This window comes from Phalacrocorax carbo, chromosome 2 (assembly GCF_963921805.1).
Source record: "Phalacrocorax carbo chromosome 2, bPhaCar2.1, whole genome shotgun sequence".
In the NCBI taxonomy this organism is placed as follows: Eukaryota; Metazoa; Chordata; class Aves; order Suliformes; family Phalacrocoracidae; genus Phalacrocorax; species Phalacrocorax carbo.
Genome location: NC_087514.1, coordinates 132989371 through 133010929, shown reverse-complemented (window position 1 = coordinate 133010929; position 21559 = coordinate 132989371). Strand labels below are relative to the sequence as shown.

At 40.8% G+C, this 21559-nt stretch overlaps 1 protein-coding gene across 2 annotated transcripts in view; it reads right to left on the bottom strand.

The window, feature by feature from the left end:
• The window catches only part of RAPGEF5 (Rap guanine nucleotide exchange factor 5), a 161196-nt gene that overhangs the window by 26991 nt on the left and 112646 nt on the right, over nt 1–21559 (bottom strand). For both annotated transcript variants that reach the window (XM_064444448.1, XM_064444449.1), the window contains 6 exons: nt 10139–10217; nt 7895–8039; nt 6091–6188; nt 5302–5332; nt 4271–4349; nt 1066–1215 (listed from right to left, as the gene is read on the bottom strand). In XM_064444448.1, coding sequence (XP_064300518.1) covers nt 1066–1215; nt 4271–4349; nt 5302–5332; nt 6091–6188; nt 7895–8039; nt 10139–10217 — 582 coding nt within the window. The remainder of the gene's footprint in view (nt 1–1065; nt 1216–4270; nt 4350–5301; nt 5333–6090; nt 6189–7894; nt 8040–10138; nt 10218–21559) is intronic.

Genomic DNA, 21559 nt, shown 5'->3' with positions numbered 1-21559 from the left:
GCCAGGACGCCTACGTGCAATGCTCCCGTGTGGCTGCTCCGTGCCCAGGCTCTCGACAGCCGGGGCAGGGCACCGTCTCCCTGCCACCCACACTGACGCCCTGCGGAAAAATGGTTGTTTAACTGAGCTCAGCATGGGGGAGAAAAATGTGACCTTCCACTTCTGAATCAAATAAATAAACAGAACAACCCAGCATTTGTCTATATTTCATTTAACTAGACTGAAAAAGAAGAATGAGTGCCATATCTTTAAGGGTGCATCCTTTGTCCCAGGGGATCGACACCAACGTTATCTGAGAATATGGCCAAGGTATTCTGAACTCTTAGACCTTTTTTTGTAGATCCAGCTTGGCATTTCTGTGCACAAAGTTCAGTTGCTTCCTTTATATTCCCTAAGAGTCAAAAGGCACCACAACGAGAAAAACAATCTGATGGAAGACCTTGAGACCTGACAGACACAAAAGCAAATCCTGGGGGTTTGGCCGATCCCTAATATCAGCCCATCGTCTTCCTTAAAAAAAAAAGACAATAAGCCTTTCTGTTCAATGAGAAATACTAAATAAGCAAAAAATGTCAGTTGTAAGCAAGACTGCTACAAAATATTGCTTTGATTGCTCTCAGTATCTCATCTGGGCAAATACATGTCTCCCTCCTTTCTGCTGGAGAATATTCATTACCCATGCCATAAATAAGGAAACAACTACGCACACAGTACTTGTTATCCCCTTTTATATTTTTAAAGCAAACCATGCCTTGTGGCCTTCCAAATTAATTTTAATGCATAAGTAGGAGATTTATCTCTGGGGGAAAAATAAAATCTTGCAGCACTGCTGGAGACAGGGTCCTTTGCGCTCCCTTCCCAGCAAGGAGATGCTGTATCCCACGGTACCCAAGAATGAGCTGTTGCCATGGAAACGACTCTCTGGGAAGCAGCTCCTCATTGTTCCCGTGGTCATCCAGCTGTGGGCCCGCACAGGAACAGCTATATCCTTGCACCAGAAAATGTCAGCCCTCTCTTCCATGATGCACTAAAAGGTAAGTAATCAGATGAAGGGAAGTTATTTACCGCCAGAGAACGTGACTGTCACCAGTGCCAACTCCTCCTCTGGGTACTGGATCTTTTCTGCTACAATCTTCAGTATCTCCTGAGCTGAAGTGGATACTTGAACTTTCACACTGACATAGGAGTGCTCTGTTAAATACACACGGCAGAAAACTGCACAAAGAAAGAAAGACACACTCAGCAGTAGGCAGAGACACCTGAACAGAGCAGGGGAGAATCTCGCAGACCCGACCACGGCAATGCCTCGGCTGTCTGGCTGCTGCGGCTGCAGGAAGGGCGGCTGCTGCACCCTGACCTACAGGGACATGAACATAAACATCACCATTTCCCCCTTCCCACCTCCTCACCCTGGGAAATGAGAAGGCCAAACGGATGGAAACAGAGATCCTCATGGCTGCTTTTCAGCGATACCTATCTGACACTTCCTCCCATGAGGATTTGTCACGGACAAACTCCTCTACTGCCTATCTTCTTTGCAAACTCACCTGTTGCCATCTTTTCTCACCTTACTTTAGGTTCAGATAAATCACCACCCTTTCAGCATATTTCTTATCTGCTGCAGTAATTATTTTGGACCTCCATTTCCACCTGGAACAGGAGGCTTTACAGCGCTCCCTGTCTTCAACCACTCCCACTAGCTTATCTGTCTAGACATCTTAACTACTTGTAGTGCCAGGGTATTTTAGCACCAGCAGAGGTTTCTTGAACAGCAATGCAATTAGTTCTGACAACTCTTTCCCTGCATCACTAGCAGCACACATAAAAGGGACTAGTTTGGAGAAATTCCATGGTCTCATCACTTCCACTGCGGGTCTACGAGTTGTTTAGGCTCTGAGAGGGAGATTCCCAGCAGTAATGCTGTGGTCAGCTCAGGCAGTACTGTTTTTGCTACAAAAAGGGACGTATGCTGGATGTATGCTCTCTCTGCTTGCCAGAATTTTAGGTTTACATCTTTTGCCTAGTTTGCTGTAGCCAGTTCTTTGAAATACAGCTGCCACACTTAAAAGGGAAAAAACAGAGCTGCAGACTTGCATAAATACTTCAAAAATTACAACATCTGATAATAAGAACTGCCACAACTCTTGGTTTCATACTCACTTCAGTGCTTGATTGAACTTTCCATTTCTTTCTACTCTAGTACTTCTTATTGCAGACAGGCTGCTACCATGTCAGTGTAAGACAAAACTTTTCTTCTCCAGAAATGCTGTATATTTTAAATTATTTCCATTGACAGTTGTATGTAGAAATACCTCTTTGCTTGTCCTACAAATCTTCATGGCTTCAGGGCACTTTCATTAAATGAGACCATGCCAGAAGCAGCTAAGAACTCTATGCTCATGAATATCTTTTTTTTGTGTGTTGTAGTAAAGAAAAAAATGACGATGAGAAGGAAGGAGGAACTTAGCATTTAACCTTGGGGAAGAAAAGTAATTTGATTTTATAATTTTTTCTTAACCTGTCTCTGCTGAGAGACAGTAAATCAGATGCTCAACCTATGGCAGAATCTCTCTTCAGAATGCATATAACTCATGAAAAGATAGAGCTATCAAAATGCACTGTAAATTACTAGGTAGAAAAATAAATTTTAAAAAACCTGACAAGAATATTTGGACTCCATATGCAGAGTGCAACACAACTTGCTGACAGTGAATTTGTTTGAAATCTCCTCCTCTCTGTCATTGGGGAGGGGAAGATGACAGCAATATGATAATTTATCACTAGGCTATTGGCATATCCTTTGTTTAGCACTGAAATAAACCAATCTACAGGTCAGGTCCTCAGGAACAACCATCATACTGATTCTCCCAAAGCCTGTTCCCCCGTGCACCTTTCCAATGTTCTGCCTGTGGTATCTATTGCCATGGACCATGCTGTCGCTTCCAGGAGCCTGTGCTGCTCCTCTGTGAGGTGCAGGAGGGAATGCCAGTGGGAGGAAGTGGCCATGGGTTGCAAGTTGCCCTGGCAATGCTTACGTTAGGGCATCAAATGCCTCCGGTCAAGTGGCATGGTGTGGCTTGGACAGACCCATCCTCCACACGTGCTATCAGCTGGCAGCACTCCACCACACCAACTTAGATGTCCACACTCAGCACCTGTCTCACCTCTCCCCAACTCCACTTTTGATATTTCATTCCCTCGATCCCATCATCTTCCATGGCTCATGCTCTCAAGCAGTGCGATAAAAGCAATTTAACCCAGTCAGGGCAGGCCTTGCTGGGTCCTGCCCTTCCTGTCCCGACAGCCACGCAGTCTGTCCCCTCTCTGGTGCCAGTGGTTTCCCTCCCCATTCACCCACAAGCTATGTCCAACTTTTTAAGAAGAAGAATGAGTGTGGGAGTTCTCATCCAGCAATGACATTTTTAGAAGCAGCCTTGGTAACATAAATCTCAAACAAACTTATATTTGAAGCACGGAAAGAGGATATTTATCAGCAGCACATATTGCGCAGAAAGACTTGGCAGTGAATAAGCTCAGTTTTTATTCTGTCACAAATGAGCACTAAAAATATCCTGACTCCACGTGAACTTCCGGAGTTTTGTTCCCGGTGAGAAACAAAGATATATCGTCAAAGGACAAGACTTCCAGTTAGGAGGTCCTTCTGCCTGTTCTCTGCTTGTGTACACGATGTTATCCTCCTCTCTGCCTCCTTCCTCATACAGGCATCACTGGAGGGTGACAGCCTCACTGTGTTACTGCATTAGTAGTGATGAAGGGAAATTGCATTTTGAAACGGTTGACATTAAAGTGAAGTGGCACCTTGCACTCCACGCAGAGGCATTTTCGAGGCGAGAAGGAATAAGGCGGGTTCCCAGAGTTAGCAGATCCTGGCCCATTTCATGTGACAGCCTTATTCATTCACCTTTTGCAACCAAGATCTACGTCAAGAGACTGAGAGCATGAAATGGAACAGGAAAAACGCCTGGTGGGTGGGCTGCCAGCACTCCTGGGAGGTACACAGCTCTGCTACAGGGCTGCTGGAGGAACCAGACTGGGGCAAAAAGCCCTTGAGATACCATGTCACTGTTGAACCCCTGCAAAGTAGGAGGCAGGAAGGTTACCTTACACAGTCAAATCTTTCTTCTTTTGTGGCCCTAAGGTCTCGTTCAGAAGCTGCATGTCAGTTAAAAAAAATTTACATTATAGGCAGCCCTTGAGAAACAATTTTGCAGTTTTGGAGTTTTTCCTCCACTCTTTCAATCATACTTACTTTCTTCTGTTTCGTTCATGGTTCCTCTGTGCTGTAGCCAGTTCTCCTTTAGACTGAACTGGTGGAAAAAGGTTTTGTTCTGTGAGGGAGTGGGAGAAGAAAGAAAGAGGGGAAAAAAAAAAAGAGACAACAGTGACTCTCTGCATCCCTACCCTTTACAAAGCAGTAATTCACAGAACATAGCATTCAGCCCATACGTCTGGCCAAAAAGGTTTCTTTATAGGAAATCCACCCACCCTTTCTTGGATCAGTAAACTAGGAGTTGCCTTAATAAATAATGGCCAAGGTGGGGATTTTGAAGGAAACGGGATATGCCGAGGCTAAGTAGCCTGTGCAGTCCAAGGTTCTCTGTAACCATGTTCAGAGCCCATTTCTTACACACATATTCTTATATACATTTCCTATACTTATGAATCAGCCTATTTAGCAGTTTAGCTACAATCTCATATTCCCCCTTCCACGTTTCTGCAGTAACATTTTAAGCTTATTACACACTTCAGCTTCAGTCCAGTAAATTTGACGACCACAGCAATTCACCTCTGTGCAGTCTGTATGCCAGCTTTCTCTGGCTGCATCTTCTCCCTCCAGTTAAAGAGACAGATTCATGTTCCTCCCTTTCCTTCTCTGTCCCTGCCACAACAAATCCTCCCTTTGCTCTGTCTACTTGACATCAATAGGCAACGCCTGTGCTCAGCCTGGTTTGCCCAGGTTGCTACGTCTCTCCAGCCCGGTGGGGACGTGCTCCCAGGCCTCTCCTGAATTTTGACATCTCAGAGCATCTTGTTAAGATGTTAATACTGTCACAGCCACTGCAGGTTAGCTCATGAAGCTGATATCCAGGCTGTGCTGGCAGGAAAAGAAAAATTCCTTCAGCAACATTGCAGGTCCAACCTCACTGATGTATCCTGTCATGTTTTCGGCCACCAGTCACTTTCAATTGAGAAGCCAAGAAAAGAGAGGGAAGTGGGCACAGGGGAAGAAATTGAGATGGTAAGTTATCTAGCAACCAGCAACAATCAGGTTTGCGTTACCTTTCGGTGAGGTGAATACTCATCTACAGTGCTGAAACAAAAAGGAAAATCCAAATTATTCTTTTCAGCCAAACATTAGGAAAAGGAAGTTTTAGCCACTACAAAGCTTATAACATTGGAAAGAATGACTGCAGAGCTCCTTCAGGGAAAGCTAAGGGCACCTGGCTCAGCCAGAAAACTTCTCTGTGACTTGCACAACTGATGTAGTGAAAAGCAATGCTGCCAACCTGTGAGCTGCTGGAGAACACACAGTGCGGGCCCCCCCCAGCGTGAGCAGTCAGGGTCACCCTCAGGGACACAGCTCTCTCCACTTCCCCAATGGCCAAACCACAGAAACAAACCTCATTTGTTGGAAAACCATGCCAAGGAAGTATCTTTTACCAATGGCAAAATTATTAGTAAAATACTAACCCTGAGATGACTATTGCAAAAGAGATTTGCTTCTCAGTACTGTAGATTGCAGAGACAGAATGAGAATGAATGTACCATCTGAAGCCACAAACTGCAGCTTCCGAAGGACATTTTGCCAGCTTTTCCATAAAGTATCCCTCTATTTGCAAGTCATCCCAATCAGAAACGATGGGGTTGACTGCTGAACCACACACACCACCCAACAAATATCAGAGAAGATTGAATAATCTAGTTTTAGTTTAAAGAGGAGATTATTTGTAAAAATAAATATAGTGCTTGTATCACTCATTGCTTTACTGAATTACAGCAAGATGACAACAGAAATAAATTGCACTCTAAATAAAAGGAGACTTGATCACAAATATAATGAATACTTACTGACGACGGTGCATCCCAAGTATCTTCTGAAATTCTTTCAGTTCCTTCTCAAGAATGGGATATTCATACACATCATCTAACACATTCCTGTATATCGTCTACAAAATAAAACAGTGTCTGCAAAAACCTGATAACTGAAACATAAATCTAAGGCATCACATCAGTGGTCTAAATCAATTCAGGCACTAACCTACTGAAACAAATTTCATCGTTATATTCATGCAAGACCCATAAGAAGAGAATGTTCCTGTCTAGATTTCCATGCTGGTCAATATTCACCTTGCCTTTGGCGAAACACTCTTTGTGTCATCACCAAGTGAGAGGGCAAAATGTTGATGCTCACTAGTCTACAAACAGGAAGATCTAAAACAGCACCTGTGGCTGTTACATGAAATGTGGGTTAGATCAGAGCAACACATTCTGAAGCATAAGAACACGCCACACCTTCATCACTTATCCAAAATGATAACAAATAGGTTCATTTGACTGAGACTTTTAACATGGAGGATGGTCTCCTTCGCTTCTCCTCACATTTGCATGCATTTTAAATCAAGTTGATGTCTGTCTCAAACAAATAACAACATACTCCTAGTTGTAAACCAATCAATCAATAAATAAACAAACCCTACTTCTTATTTTTGGGGGAGGCACTGTCTGAATATCATCAATCAGGAACTTCAGTTAAATGTAAAAGATACTACCTCAGCTAAGAGGTAAATAACTTGAATCAGCTTTCATGACCGAAATTGTAGGAAATGTTTTCTCTATACTTTTTCAGAACCTGCACAGCTGCTTCTCTTTCCCTTCCAAGAAAATGACAATCATATGTATAAGCCGAGTCATCAGGTTTGCTTTAGCCCAATTAACAATCCTACATTCATAAACTTCAGCATGAATGATTCTGACTTATTATCCTATATATTGTTTTTGCATGTATAACTTCAACTATCATTCAAGTTACTTCTGCTTAATACTGCACAGAAGCCTCGAGCAGAGAAATTCTGTGGCAATACACAGTCACACACCTCCATGGCCAGAAAAAAAAGCCCAGCATCAAGATAGGTAAACACCGTGTAACTATGTGACAGCGGGAATGATGTCCCCTTTCCAGTACAGCACTACCCATCTAGTACCAAACAGCAAAAATCCTAAGGTCTCTGCTTCCATTTGCAGTGTGTCCTACTCCAAAAAAAACATAATAAATAAAAATAAAAATAAAAAAGGAAGCTCAAGACTTTCTTGAAATTTAGTTCAATGTTTCATCCCTTTGTCTTTCAACCATCAGGTGGAACAAACAAACAAAAAAACAAATCAAAAAAGTCAACCACCAGATGGGTCTCGGTCAGTGATGACAGGGCTATTTGCAAATTTACAAGAGAATTATAAAAGCTTTTGGAACTCATTCAGAAAGATCGGAACATCCTTGCTAATAAGTAAGGACATCATTTTATTTATTAAAAGTACATAAAGCTGTGCTGCTCTCCATGTGCACCTGACAAACACTGTGGAATAGCATTTCACTCTTCAGTCAAAGTAGCATCTCTTACAATGACCTCAAAACTCTCTTTTTCATATCGGAAAGTAATGTTTTTAACATTGAATGTATTGACATTACAGGCTTTCTGTTAAAACTGGCTGTCTCTAAGGCATTCAAGGAAGACACATGTAAATAATTTTATATTATAGATTTTATGGGGAAAATTTAACTATGAAAAATTATGCTTTTAGATTTTGCTGTTGGGGCTTTTTAGACACAGTATGATAATTAAACAGCGCTGAAATGCATAAGAAAGTGTTTCAATACCTTTAAAAACTGTTTTAAATGCTCATCTTCGTGTAACCAGTCTTTGTAGAGAGAAGTCCACTGAGACACCAAATGCAAGACTTTTCGTTTCCTACAGGATACATCAGAGTCATCTTCCTTCCCTTGGTGGTTCTTAGCACAATAGGTACACTAGGTTAAGGAACAAATACTATGGTTTCACTGAAGCTTCAAATTAAGTCACGGAAAAGATTTTGCAATTGTCTCATTGGCTAATGAAAGGTTTGTTACTACATCGCTCAGTTTTGAATGTTTTATCCTGTCTGGAGCTATAGGAGTTTCATCAACTCTTTGGAATGAAATGCTCAGTAACAGGAATGTCAGTTCATCCCCTGTGCCAACAGGGTTTTTTTTCCTTTATAGATTAGAGAGGCAAGTCTATAAAAGCTAAATCAATTCAAAAGGAATTATACAATGTTGAGTCATATCTTTTCTGCAGAACTGGGAACAAACCTTTGTCCTCCACACAGATGCCAACGTGAATGTCTGCGGGAAGGAGGACAATGCATCATTAACAACAACAAAAAACCCAGGCAGAGGAAGTCAGTTTCTTTTTCCCTGGGCAAATTACACTATCTGCAGAAATAACACTATTAAAATAAATAAGAAGGTGAAAGAATCCATTTCCACCATTGTCCTCTGTTCACAAAGCAGAAACACCGAATGACAGAAGATACCCACTTTGTACATCGGTACTGTTCCTTTGCTATTCTTTCTTTTATTAGGTGAAAAGATGATGTTTTCACCACAAAAGATACAGAGGAAAAAAAGAAAAGACAAAAAAGAGAAAAGCAAGTTTATTTTATAATACAAGATAATTCAAACAATACTCCATAGCCTGTGGAAGTAACGGGAAACGCAAGAAAAAAATTTATTTTATCTCAGAATGGGTTAGACTTATATACTGCATCCCATGATAAAAGGAGCAGAGATTGTAAAATTCTTATTCTTAATTTTTTCTCTTCGCATATTCTGAAATGTATTACATAGATACAGGTATTCTAAGAATTAACATATGGTCTGAATAGGTTTTAATCCCATTATACATGTTATTTTGTAACAGTTTTAAAGGTTTATATATCTTTAAACAAAACCAGCAGATGTAAGATTGCACAGAGTTAGGCATCTGTTTCAATACATCTTTCAAGCATTCTTGTGAATTAAGTATGTACATACACGAATGTGTATGTTTTGGATACAGGTTTATTCAGAGGCAGCTTTAGCTTTGTACATTCAACTTTAGAGCAGGAATTTTCTGTTTAGTGATTCCTCAGCTACGCAAATTCTAAATGTTTTAATAGGTGAATGTACGTATCTCTATATATGTTTACAGGCACATGCCAATAAAGGGAACTTATACCCAAATTTCAATTTAATCTTTCCAGTTTGAATCTCTTCCTCCACACCTATTTGAGTTTAGAAAACAATAGAACCTGAACTTTGGGAAGCTACAGATTTGAATTGAATTCCAAGTATCGTAAAACCTTATGAAAATTGGACTGGAGAAGAAGAGACCTTGAAAGATCAGCTAAGCCAGTCCATCCAAGTCCACCCTAACTAGACGACCCTAAGAGAGGCTCAAGTATAACCTATATTATCCTTGGAATATATTTTCTAGTTTCTTCTTCCTAATAGTCTCCAATATCTAAGATTCTACTGCCTCATACATTTTCCACCCCAGTGTTTCTTTTCCTAATATATAAAAAAAATCCTAGTATCTAACATGAAACTGTCTTACAGCAATTTAATCTCACTGCTTCTTGTCCCATCTGGCATTGATATGGGAACAGATTCTTCCCTTCCTCTTTCCTACCTGAAAGATTGTCCTATTTATAGTTTTCCTTTTCTAGTAAAACAATCCCAATACTTTCAATCCTCCTTTGTAGGTCTTTTTTTTCTAGAATATTGATAATTCCCGTTGCTCTCTTCTGTAGTTTCTCCTATTTGTTCGTGTATTTCTTGTGGTGTGATGCCAAAACCCCAGGTGCAGTCCACCTTCTAAGCATGCCATAGAAAATATTAGATAATTGTTCTCCTTCCTCACCCTTCTTACATGCAACCTCAAAATAACGATGCGGGGTTGTACTTCAATAATATCCATATGCAAAGAGCAAAACTAATTATCCCAGGCATGCAATTTACTGCAATTGATATAAGGCTTGACAATATATAAACCTAGGTATAACTGTGTGACCCTAGCTAATACAACACTTAATAAAAGGATATTGCCTCAGAAGTGCCTGGCACAAGTCATCAGTCGTCATGAAGACTGTGTACGTGAGAAGGAAGTCATCCAGGAGAGTTTCTGCAGAGGAAGACAAAAAAGCCCAACTATACGTTATTGAGAGGAAGAAGAGAGTATCTACTCCTGTTAGTGTGCATGGCAGGAATAGGACACACACACCCCCAAAATGGTCCAAAGCATACAGAATACACCAAACTAAGCTTCAACCAGTTAACAATATGTCGTCACTGCAAAGATCAGTTCCTTTATTTAACACACACATTCCCAGTTCTCAAAGAACCAAGCATGAATATGCACAAAATAAGCCACAGTTCAGAAACCAAGAAAAAAGAGTCCTTATCATGAACACCACCACCCTGATTTGCTCTGCTGTATGCAAAGCAACCCTTCCACCAGCTATGTTGTTCTGGAAATTCAGAAGAAAAGCTTTTAGTAATAGGAGAGAGAAAACTGTGATTGCCATGTACTGTGATTAACATCTATGCACAGTAGTTGAGAACCATGAAATAAATAGACTAAAAATTTTAGCTGGTTAGTCTTGTGGGCATCATTTAAGTGCTGAGAAGTTTTCCCTAAGGTTTACTTAATTACATTATGGAAGTTGTTTTTTTTTTCCACCCAGTTTCTATCAGTGTTACAAAAATGGGCTGAAGGTAGGTACTTCCAGCCAGACCATCTCCACCCACTGCACTCGCAGCACCTCAGGCTGCTACAACTGATGAAAGCACCGCCAGTTCAGATCTCGGTGTATCTTTCTCATTCCTCATTCCCATGCCATGCTAGTTTTAGGATTTTTCTAAACCTTTACAGCAGGGAGGCTGAAAGGAGTGGGTTTGCCCTAGGATGAGAGGGCTTGAGGGTAATCTTGTGGTGGTCTTCAAAAAGCCAACGGCACAGTAGAGATAAGATCATGTCAGACTTTTCCCAGAGGTGTGCAGCAAAATGACAAGAATTGCAACAAAGGAAAATTTGTCTAGATAGAAGGGATTTTTTTTCCTCCTATAAGGAGGGTCAACCACTGGGACAGGTTGCCTAGACAGACTGCAGAATCTCCAACATCAGGAATATTCAGGGCTTGCCTGAGCAAAGCTCTGAGCATCCTGGTCTTACTGGACCTGCTTCGAGCTGGGGTTGGACCAGATGCCTTCACAGATCCCTTCCAACTGAAATTTTTCTACAACTCAAACAAATTTGCTTCCAATTTTAGTCAATTACTCCTATAAGATGTATGATCTAGGAATGAATTTGCTTTTGGTTCACAAAACCCAAAATCTTTAGTTTTCTGCAAGTAGACAAGAGAATTATATTGGTCTTTTTAACCCCAAAATAAAAATGTTTGTGTTCAGGTTTTTGGTTTTTTCTTCCCAAAGTAGTAAGATCTTCTTCAAGTTTTGAGGAGATCCTGTTCACTGTGTTTCTATGAATTCCAGCAGATATACTGCATTCCCTTTAATAAGAAAACAGGTTTGCACCCCCTGGTTTTTCAGATGGGAACAGGCACATGGACAGAGGCTGAATGACAACCGAAGTAATACCGGTTATACTGTAGAGCAAAAAATGCTCTACCAGTATAACTAGTTAGTTACTAGTTAGCGTTACTAGATAGTACCCGCTATCCAGTTGTGATTGAAGTGATGGATTTACAACTGTAAAGACTAAGGGCTGAAAAATTAGAAAGAATTAAAAAGATAAGGCTGAGCCCTGATTTCCTTATCCTGATTTTCTCACTATCTGTTCGTGATCTGTTCCAGTCCAAGCTAGTGCTTGTCTACGCATGTGCAACTGAGGGCATGCCAGCAGCTTTTCACGCCAAGGCTGCAATTTCACAATAATTTAGACCAATTTCAGTTACAGCTGCCTTGGACCTCCTTGTCAGTGTATCATTGACCCCATAGTTGCAGTATAGGATGGCAATAAGAATTCATCCATATATCCTTCAAAGCCAGATATCACGTGGATATCACATGGATGGATAGCTAATGACATCCCACCCTGTGAGCACGGGATTCAAAATCCTTCCATTGTCTTTAAAAAAGACAAATAGATCTAGCTAGATCAATGCATTTAACACAGCTGGTCTAGAAAGAGTCCTGATCTGAAGATGCATAGTTAAACCCCTTGCATTCAGAAACAAAACAACTAAATTCTTTATATTTCACCAACATTGTTAAAAACGGTGGAAAGTATTATCTCTGCATAAAAAGAATATTTTGTCTCAGTAAATGAAAAGACATTGTGAACAGCTTGTTCTCTATCTGAAAGGTCATCTATTCATTCTGTTGCACATCTTTTGGATGATACAATGCAGCTATTAAAGTTGGAGGTTTCACAAACATTTATTTGGAAACTGCTGCTCTTGGAGTCAACAACCACATTTTAGCTCTTGACTAAACTATGTGACTGTGCAGTGAACCTCAAGAAATCAAAGATACACTTACAACAGATTATCTCCCCAATTTTCTATAGCGTGATTTTATCTTACTAACTGGTGTTAAAATACCAATTTAGAAGTTTATTTTTAATACCTGATCACAGATGTCCATCTTCAATTATTCCAGCTCCCCGAAGCGCTGGGGTGGGAGGAAAGGCCAGTTTTGCTATGATTTGAGGTTTTTGGGTTTTTTTCTTAAACTTTTTGCAAGAACTATGCTACAGATATTACTAATGCAATTCTCTCTCAAAAAAAAATAACAAAGGGAAGATTAAAACTATATGTTGGTTCAGACAGCTTGTAACTGTTTTTAAGCTCTATGTTTATCTCCCTCTCTCTGCATGCTCAATCGTACATCTATCTGTTCAGTCTCTGGCTTCTAACAACCTTCTCAAAACAAGGCATATCACTCAGCTGACGTAATGCTGCACATATGTATATACTGGTTTCCCTTTTCTTCCAAATGCAGAGGAAATGCGAAGAGGAAAAGGACAAGTTCACAAATGATGATTCACATAGCTTGTATATAGGCTAGGTCTCTTCAAATTGCCTCTGAACTTGTTTAGAAATGTAAACCCTAAAGGAATGTTTGGAACAAAAGTCTGGATTCTACATGTGGTCCATTAATAGCATCACTCATCCATTAAATTACTTTAACAAGTAAGCAATGAAAGTGCTTTTCCTAGATTAAATATCTATTACCAGACATCACCGAAAAACTTTACAGTAATATTCATATTTTAAAATGCCTGCACTGGCTTGTAGATATTTCCCTGAAGTCCTACTGTTCACCGAAACCATCTTCTGTCTTTTCTTCCTAAATGAACTGTAATTTAAAATTATTTCAGAATGGCTTTTTATGCCACAGCAAGGACACAAAACCTGAGGGTGTACTGATTCTTCAAAAATAATTTGTTCAAAACAAACAACTGCACACTCCTCAGATGATTTCGGACATTAATACCTGTCCACAAATAACGATTTGCTGGTCTTAACCTGAAAACAGAGAGAAAGGCTAAGGATAAGAGAATTTATTCACAGCAAATTTTTCATTCTGTGTTACTAACAGCCACTAAGAGCAGTAAATTTGGATGAGGGAGGGCTCTACGGGTAGAAGTTGGGCTGCTAATTACGAACAGAAGTCTTTCTGGGGTTCTTCTGCTTAGTCACAGTTGATTTAAGAGTTAAAAATAGAACAGGCAATTCCAGTCAAACCATTAATTATTTATAGTGCACCATACCCCCACTCAGAATGGCAGTGAAATGCATACCTCTGCTTTTAAATTTTACTCTGTGTCCCAGTTTCTGCATAAATTTGTGACCACTTTCCCCATCATTACCACAGAAAAGTTTTTCTAGTATTTTTAGCAAACAGGGAGAACCAAATGCGCACTAATAGTTGGAAAAGAAAAACTCCCATTGGAAGGGAAGTCTTTGTGCAAAAGCCTGTGATGCTATGCTATGCTTTTTTTAAAATTTCTCTTCTTCATGAATTTTTTATTTAATCATTTTCTTCCAGCCATCTATCTAATTTTTCTTTGTTCCTCACAATTTTCCTTTATTTGGCTAAGCAATTATTACAAAGTATGCCGTTAGCTTGCAGCTACGGAATATTTCATTTCAAAGACAATTTCAAGCATTTTAAAGCTTCATTAAGACTTGCAACAGAACCAGCACGAGTTCAATGGGCTCCTGCTCTTGCAGCTCTTTGGGGGTAGCCTGAGGCACTAATCTCGCCGCACTGAATGTGTGTGAGTACCATAGGCATAAAAATAATAAAAAAGCAGGCACTGTGCTTGTCTGTTATTGAATAATCAATTCACACCAGCTTCTGCTGAGACAGTTTCTCACAGGCTGAGTGTATCCCCTCCTTTCCCCAGGTGAAATAAGGCAGCGTGGGCGGCACCACCTTTACCAGGAGCACTAAGTGCTGCTCTTCCCATCTTTCTGTGATATCCAAGTCCTTCTGTAAGATTCATTCAGGGTGGCTGAAGGATGAAAAAAGCAGTATATAGACATGGGATGTTCTGACCCATGCGAATTACCCAGGGAACATTTGCTTTCAGCTGGTAACTAAAGGACCCAGCAATACGTCTACAAGAGAACTTGCTACTGTATTGCATATAGAAGGTGATGACAGCCAGTGGCAACGATGGTGTATTCGGTGTGGAAGGGGGACCTAGAGTCCCAGAGGCAACAAATAGTCATATATTTGCACAACCAACACAGCATATATTCCCATGTACTTAAAAAATCCAGAGGATTTCCTGCCGATTTCCATGTGCCCACTCACCTCTCTAACCAGATCATACCCTTTCTCTCCAAGAGGACAACTACAAACCTTAACTCAACGTGAGGGCATATTTTTAAGGCCAGGAGGGCAGAACACATTTCTCACATGGGTTCACACACCAAATTTGATTTTTCAAACAACAGGTTTTTTTCTCCCTTCTCCACCTTCCTTCTCTAGGCAGGGTATCAATCACTAAGCCTTAGGACAGACTGTAGCCAGAAATCGTCCGCAATGCACATTTAACAAATCATGCAGGCAGTACACTTCGTGGTGTTGCCACATCTAACACCTGTAAGGTCTTCTCAAATTTGAGTGTTTTCTTAAACTACCACATTGGTACAAGACATCAGTGGAGCAGTCTCACATTAAAAACCTGTTACCTGAACATGAAAAGAGACTTAATCTAAAGGAAATGCCTTTGTCAAATGGAGTAAAAATCAAAATCTTTTGATTAAATGTATTTGAGGACAGTTTTTGAAAGCAAATATTTCAGTTCAGCTGTCATGCAAAATGAGTAAAGAAGGAAAAGTAGGGAAATATTCCAGCATTAGAGAGAGATACACCTAACTACCCACCTAGCAATTTATATGTCCACACATTATTTACTAGTATGCATGTGCACCAACCAGTGTCTTTAGACCATCACAGCTGAAACAATACTGTATACACATTTACATTACAAACATGTTCAATAGCTCAAACTGTATTCAGAATATACCTATTGCTCTATCGCTAACATTAGACACCCTGTCCAGCTAAGCCAGATATAACCATGCCTAATGCCAGCACTGAGTCATTAATCCCTTTATACCCACAAGAAGAGGTAACTTGAAGACAAATTCCAGTTTGTCCTGGCTTTCTGATCACCCTGTTACATCCTCAGCAGCTTTTGCTGTTTCTCAATGGCTACCGGGGGGGGGGGGGGGGGGAAATTGGGGTGGAAAAGGTGAAAAAAGCCAAACAAGTCCTCCAACTTCTAGTGGCAAACTGTGATTGATGAGGTGACCAAGAAACATTCTCTTTTTCATATCAGACTTTACAGGGCAACTTTGCACACCCTGTTCTTCCCACTCTATAGCATTTCTGTTTCCATGTTCTTTCTTTGCCATTACATGCTTATTGAAATGTTAAGAAAAAATAAAGCTATGCAAAACAAGAAGGCCAACAGGATTTTAAATATGCAATGCAGAAATCTTTTTGCTTATAATTAAATGGTTTACAAAAGGTAACTATAGAGAGGAGTATAAACATATAGACCCTATATTCCTTTATCTGCAGATTGTATCACATACTGTTAGTTGAGGAGAGGGTACTAATAATAAACTTAAACTGCAATGAAAGAAAAAAACAACCCAGATGAGTTGTTTTAACTTATCACCATTATGAACACAAATCTCTTCCACTTTGCACTGTACAAATCCATTGTGAATGGCTGTGCAAGAATTACAGAAAGATTTAAGGGTTTTTTAGACTTGTATTCCACACTAAATCGGATTATAAGAAAATATAGATAAAGTACTGGAATGCAAGTCTTTTTCCACTTTATGCAAAGTAGCTATTCAGCTTTGTCTGAGGATTTGCTGGAGGAGACCAAACCTGTACGGAGATTGGGGGGGGGGGGGGGGGGAGAAGAAAAAAAAAGAGATGCTTGAATGAATAAGCTACTGCAATTCACAGTTAACTCATAGGTTAAAACTACTCTTGTGGCAATTTTGTTCTGTCACTTCAGCAACCCTTACCCTGTTACACAGCAATTGTGGTTTTCACTCTGAGAGAACTAAACTGAGCAAAAGTATGAAAACTCATGTACTGAATTAAAAACATTACTCTCTCAACTCTTTGATTTCCAAGCTGAGGAAATTGCTAAATGACCTTACTGCTCAATTTATCTTTCAGAAACATAGCAAATAGAAGGAGAGATCATAAGATCTTCATCCTGAAGCATGTTAGAACCTGAATATAATGTATTTGTGGGCAGCAGCAGCATGAAATGTGAATGGGGGTTACATGTGCATTTTTCAACCATCAGTGCAAAATCTGAGTTTCGTGCAATAACAAGACATCTTTGGAGTTTGGGGGGAGGGGCGGGGGGGCTGTTTGAGAAACACAAAGATGAAGAAAGAAATAAATGTATTTTAAATAACGTACAACAAATTCTAAAACTCTTTAGCTATGCCATTTCCCATTTGTGATTACAGCAAAGATGATGGGATGACCACATGGTCAGCTCCTGACACCCCCTTACCTTAATACACTTACCAGTATTAGCCAGAATTACGAATTTAAAAGTCACCAAAAATTTCAAAACTTGCTCTCATTTACATCCACTGCATCATCCCCACCTCGCAGGACCAGCCACTTCTCTTTAATATTTAGTAAGGCTCATCCTCCAGAGTATATCTGGGGGGGGGACCCCAAACCAACTGAGTCCTTTGGGGTTTTTATCGTCCTGTGTATGACTGAAAAGCTGGCCTCCATAATGCTAATGCACCTTATGACTTCAAAGCACATACTGGAGATAATTTTTTTTACAGAAAATATTCACTGAGGGGGTTAACAATACCATAACTGCGCAGAAATAGTTAAAACTTGGGTTTCTCACCATCATCAAGAAGCGCAGCCCTATGAGATGGGGTTACAGCTGGGCAAACAGGCAGATGAGCTCCCTGTGCCTGAGTAAAATGGATGCTGATTACTTACTATTCTATAGGGAACAGACATTTTTTGCTATTTTAAATATTCACTCACTGAGTTCAAATTAAACTAAATGAGGGCTACAGCACAGCATTTTCAAGTTTTTCAGCCTCTCAGTGCTGAAAGCTCTTAAAATAATTGTTGTAAATAATTCTTGTCATCCCTCTTGCTCCTTTCTGTAAAATAAGAAAAATTATAATCACACCTCAAGGCAGACACTGCTACATGTAGAATTTTTTCATGTTTTGGTTCACATAACACTATGCAATGCTCTGAAACCTTTCAGCAATGCAAATGCATGTCCAGCCAGTTGTAGTTCTAATCAGAAAATTGCTTGTTCTGCAGAAATGGAAAAACGATTTGAGGGCAACTCTTTTCAAAGATAGGAGTTTCTCAATAATCTGTAATTCCACAGCAATTTAGTAAAAATGTCAGGATGTCTCCGAGTACAAACAGTAAATGCAAACTGCTATCATTACTATTTGATCTAGCAAGATATTGCTCACATCTGAGAGGGTGCTGAGCAGTCCCAGATCTCCCTTGACTTCAGCAGATGGCAATGGTGCTCAGGACCTTGCAGGATTAGCCCTTAATCCAAAAATCAAATCCTCTAAAAATGCTATGCCACCATGGACACAGCATGAAGCAAAAAATGAAAATTATGTCGAGAAAAAAAGGTCAATGGAAAAAAGAACATCAATATATAATTTGCTGCTAATGTATTAAAACAATTATAGTAGTTATGTCATCTAACCACTGAAGCACCAAGAAATCAATGCCCAAAGGAATAAAGAGCAAGCCATTTATTTCTGGCATTAGGTTAGAAAAAGAAAATACGTAAGGGCAAGATATTTAACCTGTACAACTAGAACTTTTATTAGAGCACAAAAATCTGAATAAGGAATAATTTCTAAGGTCATCTCCCAGAGATTTCTGGCAGTATTTTAACATCTGCAGAATGAATCAAACACATTCTGTCTGGTAAGGTCAAAGATCCTCCTAAAGTTGCATTCCAGTTGCTGCTATCACATGTATTGGAGCAGTTTCATATTTTGTTTGAGGGACAAAAAGCCCTGAAACCACAGGCAGAGAGCAAATGTCAAACTTGTCTAGCTTTAATGAGGCACTAATTTTTCCACATAGAAATCTGAAGCTCTTTTTTTTTCCCCAGGTAGGAGGGAGCCCTCGTGATTAATGTGCAGCTATAATGGCCAGGGTTATTTGAAATTATTGGACAAATCCACTACACCTTATACATTTTGAAATATTAGAAGTACTGCCTACAGCAGTCATCCTAAGATATTGCTACTTTCTGTTAAAAAAAGCCTTTGACTACTGCAACTACAGCTTTCTATGCAGTGAAATGTCACCTGACAATAAACTGAGGTATTTTAACATGAAGTCCTCACATGAGCCCCACTGCAGAAGACTACTCCTTGTTCGCATCAGGCACCTCCCGAAGTACTTTAGAAGAAAAACCCATCCTCTCTCTCCATTGATTTTTTTAAAATAAGCCAGCCAGGCCAGGATTGCCCGGAGCAGCCGGATGGAGGATAAAACATTTAATGATTCCCTTTCATGCTTCTGCCCAGGTCCAGCTGCCTTACGGGGCAGAAGAGACAGGCATGCAGCAGTAACAGCACAGCATGCTGCTGGTCTGCCCTCACAGGTTTTCACCCCCAGCGGGCACACTGCCCGACACCCCACAGTCACCAGCATGTCTCAGTGAAAGTCGTGTGAGCAAATGCAAGTTTCTACTTTTCTGCTTCTGCCTTGCACTTGCACTTCTTTGCATCCCTGCCTCATCCTCTTCTCCAGGCACCCAATGAGATGCAATGCTCTCCAGCCTGGACTCCTCAATGACGCAAATTCCAGGTGCCAGCAAGAGCTGTCACTGCCTCAGCAGGACCACTTAGACCTGGTGGCAGCACAGATGTACTCCAGCAACAGACAGCAGCACACACGAAAAAGGCTGCGTCACCTGCCCCCTCTGCCACTGCAAGCCTGGTCTGACCAAGTGGGTCCTACCAAGTGGGTTATGAGGTGCTCGTAGCTGCTCAAGCCTTTTCCCATGTCCAACAGATACTTGAATCTAAAGGAAACTCTAAAATTAGACTAAACGTTCAACTTTCAGGAAGTTAATATAAAGGAAAATTTACTTAATCTTCATTTTTTTAACCTTTGCTATCCAACACTCATATGGCATTGAAGAAGAGCCAAGTTTCAAGTTCAGCATGTCTTTCTCACCGCTGAATTGGAAAATCTGCTCCTAGGAAACAGTAACCTTCAAATCTAACATTGTATATAAATATAAGAATATCCTATCTTCAAAAAAAAAAGATTGAGTTCTTCAGGTTTGGGTCTTCAATTTGTGATATTTTAAAAGAGCCTACTTTCAGTGAAATTTCTGAGAATATCACAGAATCACGGGGTTGGAAGGGACCTCTGGAGATCATCTTGTCCAACCCCCCTGCTTGAGCAGGCACACCTAGAGCAGGGGGCACAGGAATGCATCCAGGCAGGTTTTGAATGTCTCCAGGGAAGGAGACCCCACAACCTCCCTGGGCAGCCTGTTCCACTGCTCTGGCACCCTCACAGGAAAGAAGTTTTTTCTCATCCTGAGGTGGAACTTCCTGTGTTCCAGCTTGTGCCCGTTGCCCCTTGTCCTGTCACTGGGCACCACCGAAAAGAGCCTAGTCCCATCATCCTGACACCCACCCTTTAGATATTTATAGGTATTGATGAAATCCCCCTCAGACTTCTCCAGGCTGAACAAACCCAAGTTTCTCAGCCTTTCCTCATAAGGGAGATGCTCCAGTCCCCTGACTATCTTTGTAGCTCTCTGTTGGACTTGCTCAAGCAGTTCCCTGTCCTTAAACTGGGGGGCCCAAAACTGGACACAGTACTCCAGATGTGGCCTCACTAGGGCATGAACCCAAATTTTATGTTTGCAACCCAAAAATAACATCTGTATATATTAAAAAAAAATCTTAATTGGCAGTGTTTTCCAATACATGATAAGTTAAGACTATTAGCCCAATCAATTTTAACTTCAGTACCTAATGACAGGCTCCAAAATCCACTGTATTTGGACAATATCCAGTGCAGCAGATTATGACAACTACAGTATAGTGACCAGAATACATTCCATACCAGTACATAATATGGATACAGGACATGTCTAACTACATGTGGCAATGCCACATCTAAAGCTCTGCAGGTCAGGTGCAATACCTACACTTCAGCACGCAGTGTTATCCCCAGCACCTGCTGCTAACTGCTTTCCATACCAACTGGAAGGATAGGTCCCTTAAGGGAACAGAAATGTACAGATCCACACTGTGTATTTTTAAAAGTGTTTAGCAAGAAGCTTTGATCTATTCTTTTCCCCCTACAAAGCAGCAAGGGGAAATCTCTTTGTGCTTCGGCCCAGGGAAGGAGATATAAGTAGAAACTTGTTTGCCCCTGGGAGCCAAATTATCATAAATATGCTAAGCAGTGCAAGCTCCCCAACATGTGGCACTGGAGCATGTGCAGTAAATCACAGCGACTCTTCAGGGAAGCCTAGCACGACAAAGCCTCCACTGGCATAATGCTCCTGGCTTCTGTAGATTTGGCAGAACTGCCTACAAAGGGAATGATGACATTTTCATCTGAGCAAGAACTGTTGGATTTGGTCCAAATCTCCGCATAAGATGGCAATAGCATGCACTAGACTAACGGACAGACCACTGACTTCTTCCAGAATGTGAAATAGCAATGCACTGGGTCAAGTCACAGGACAGTTTTGCTGTATCGGGTCGCACAGACTAGGTTAGGGTTTGCAGCTGTGCCTCACTGTCATGTAACCTCAAAAGCAGCGACTCACTTGCCAACACCTTCTGACATATGGAGGCGAAAGGCCCAGCAAAGGCACGACACAGCTGCGATGTGTTACAGGCTCTGCTGGGCAGGGGACAAGGAGGAGGAGGGAACAGATCTTGC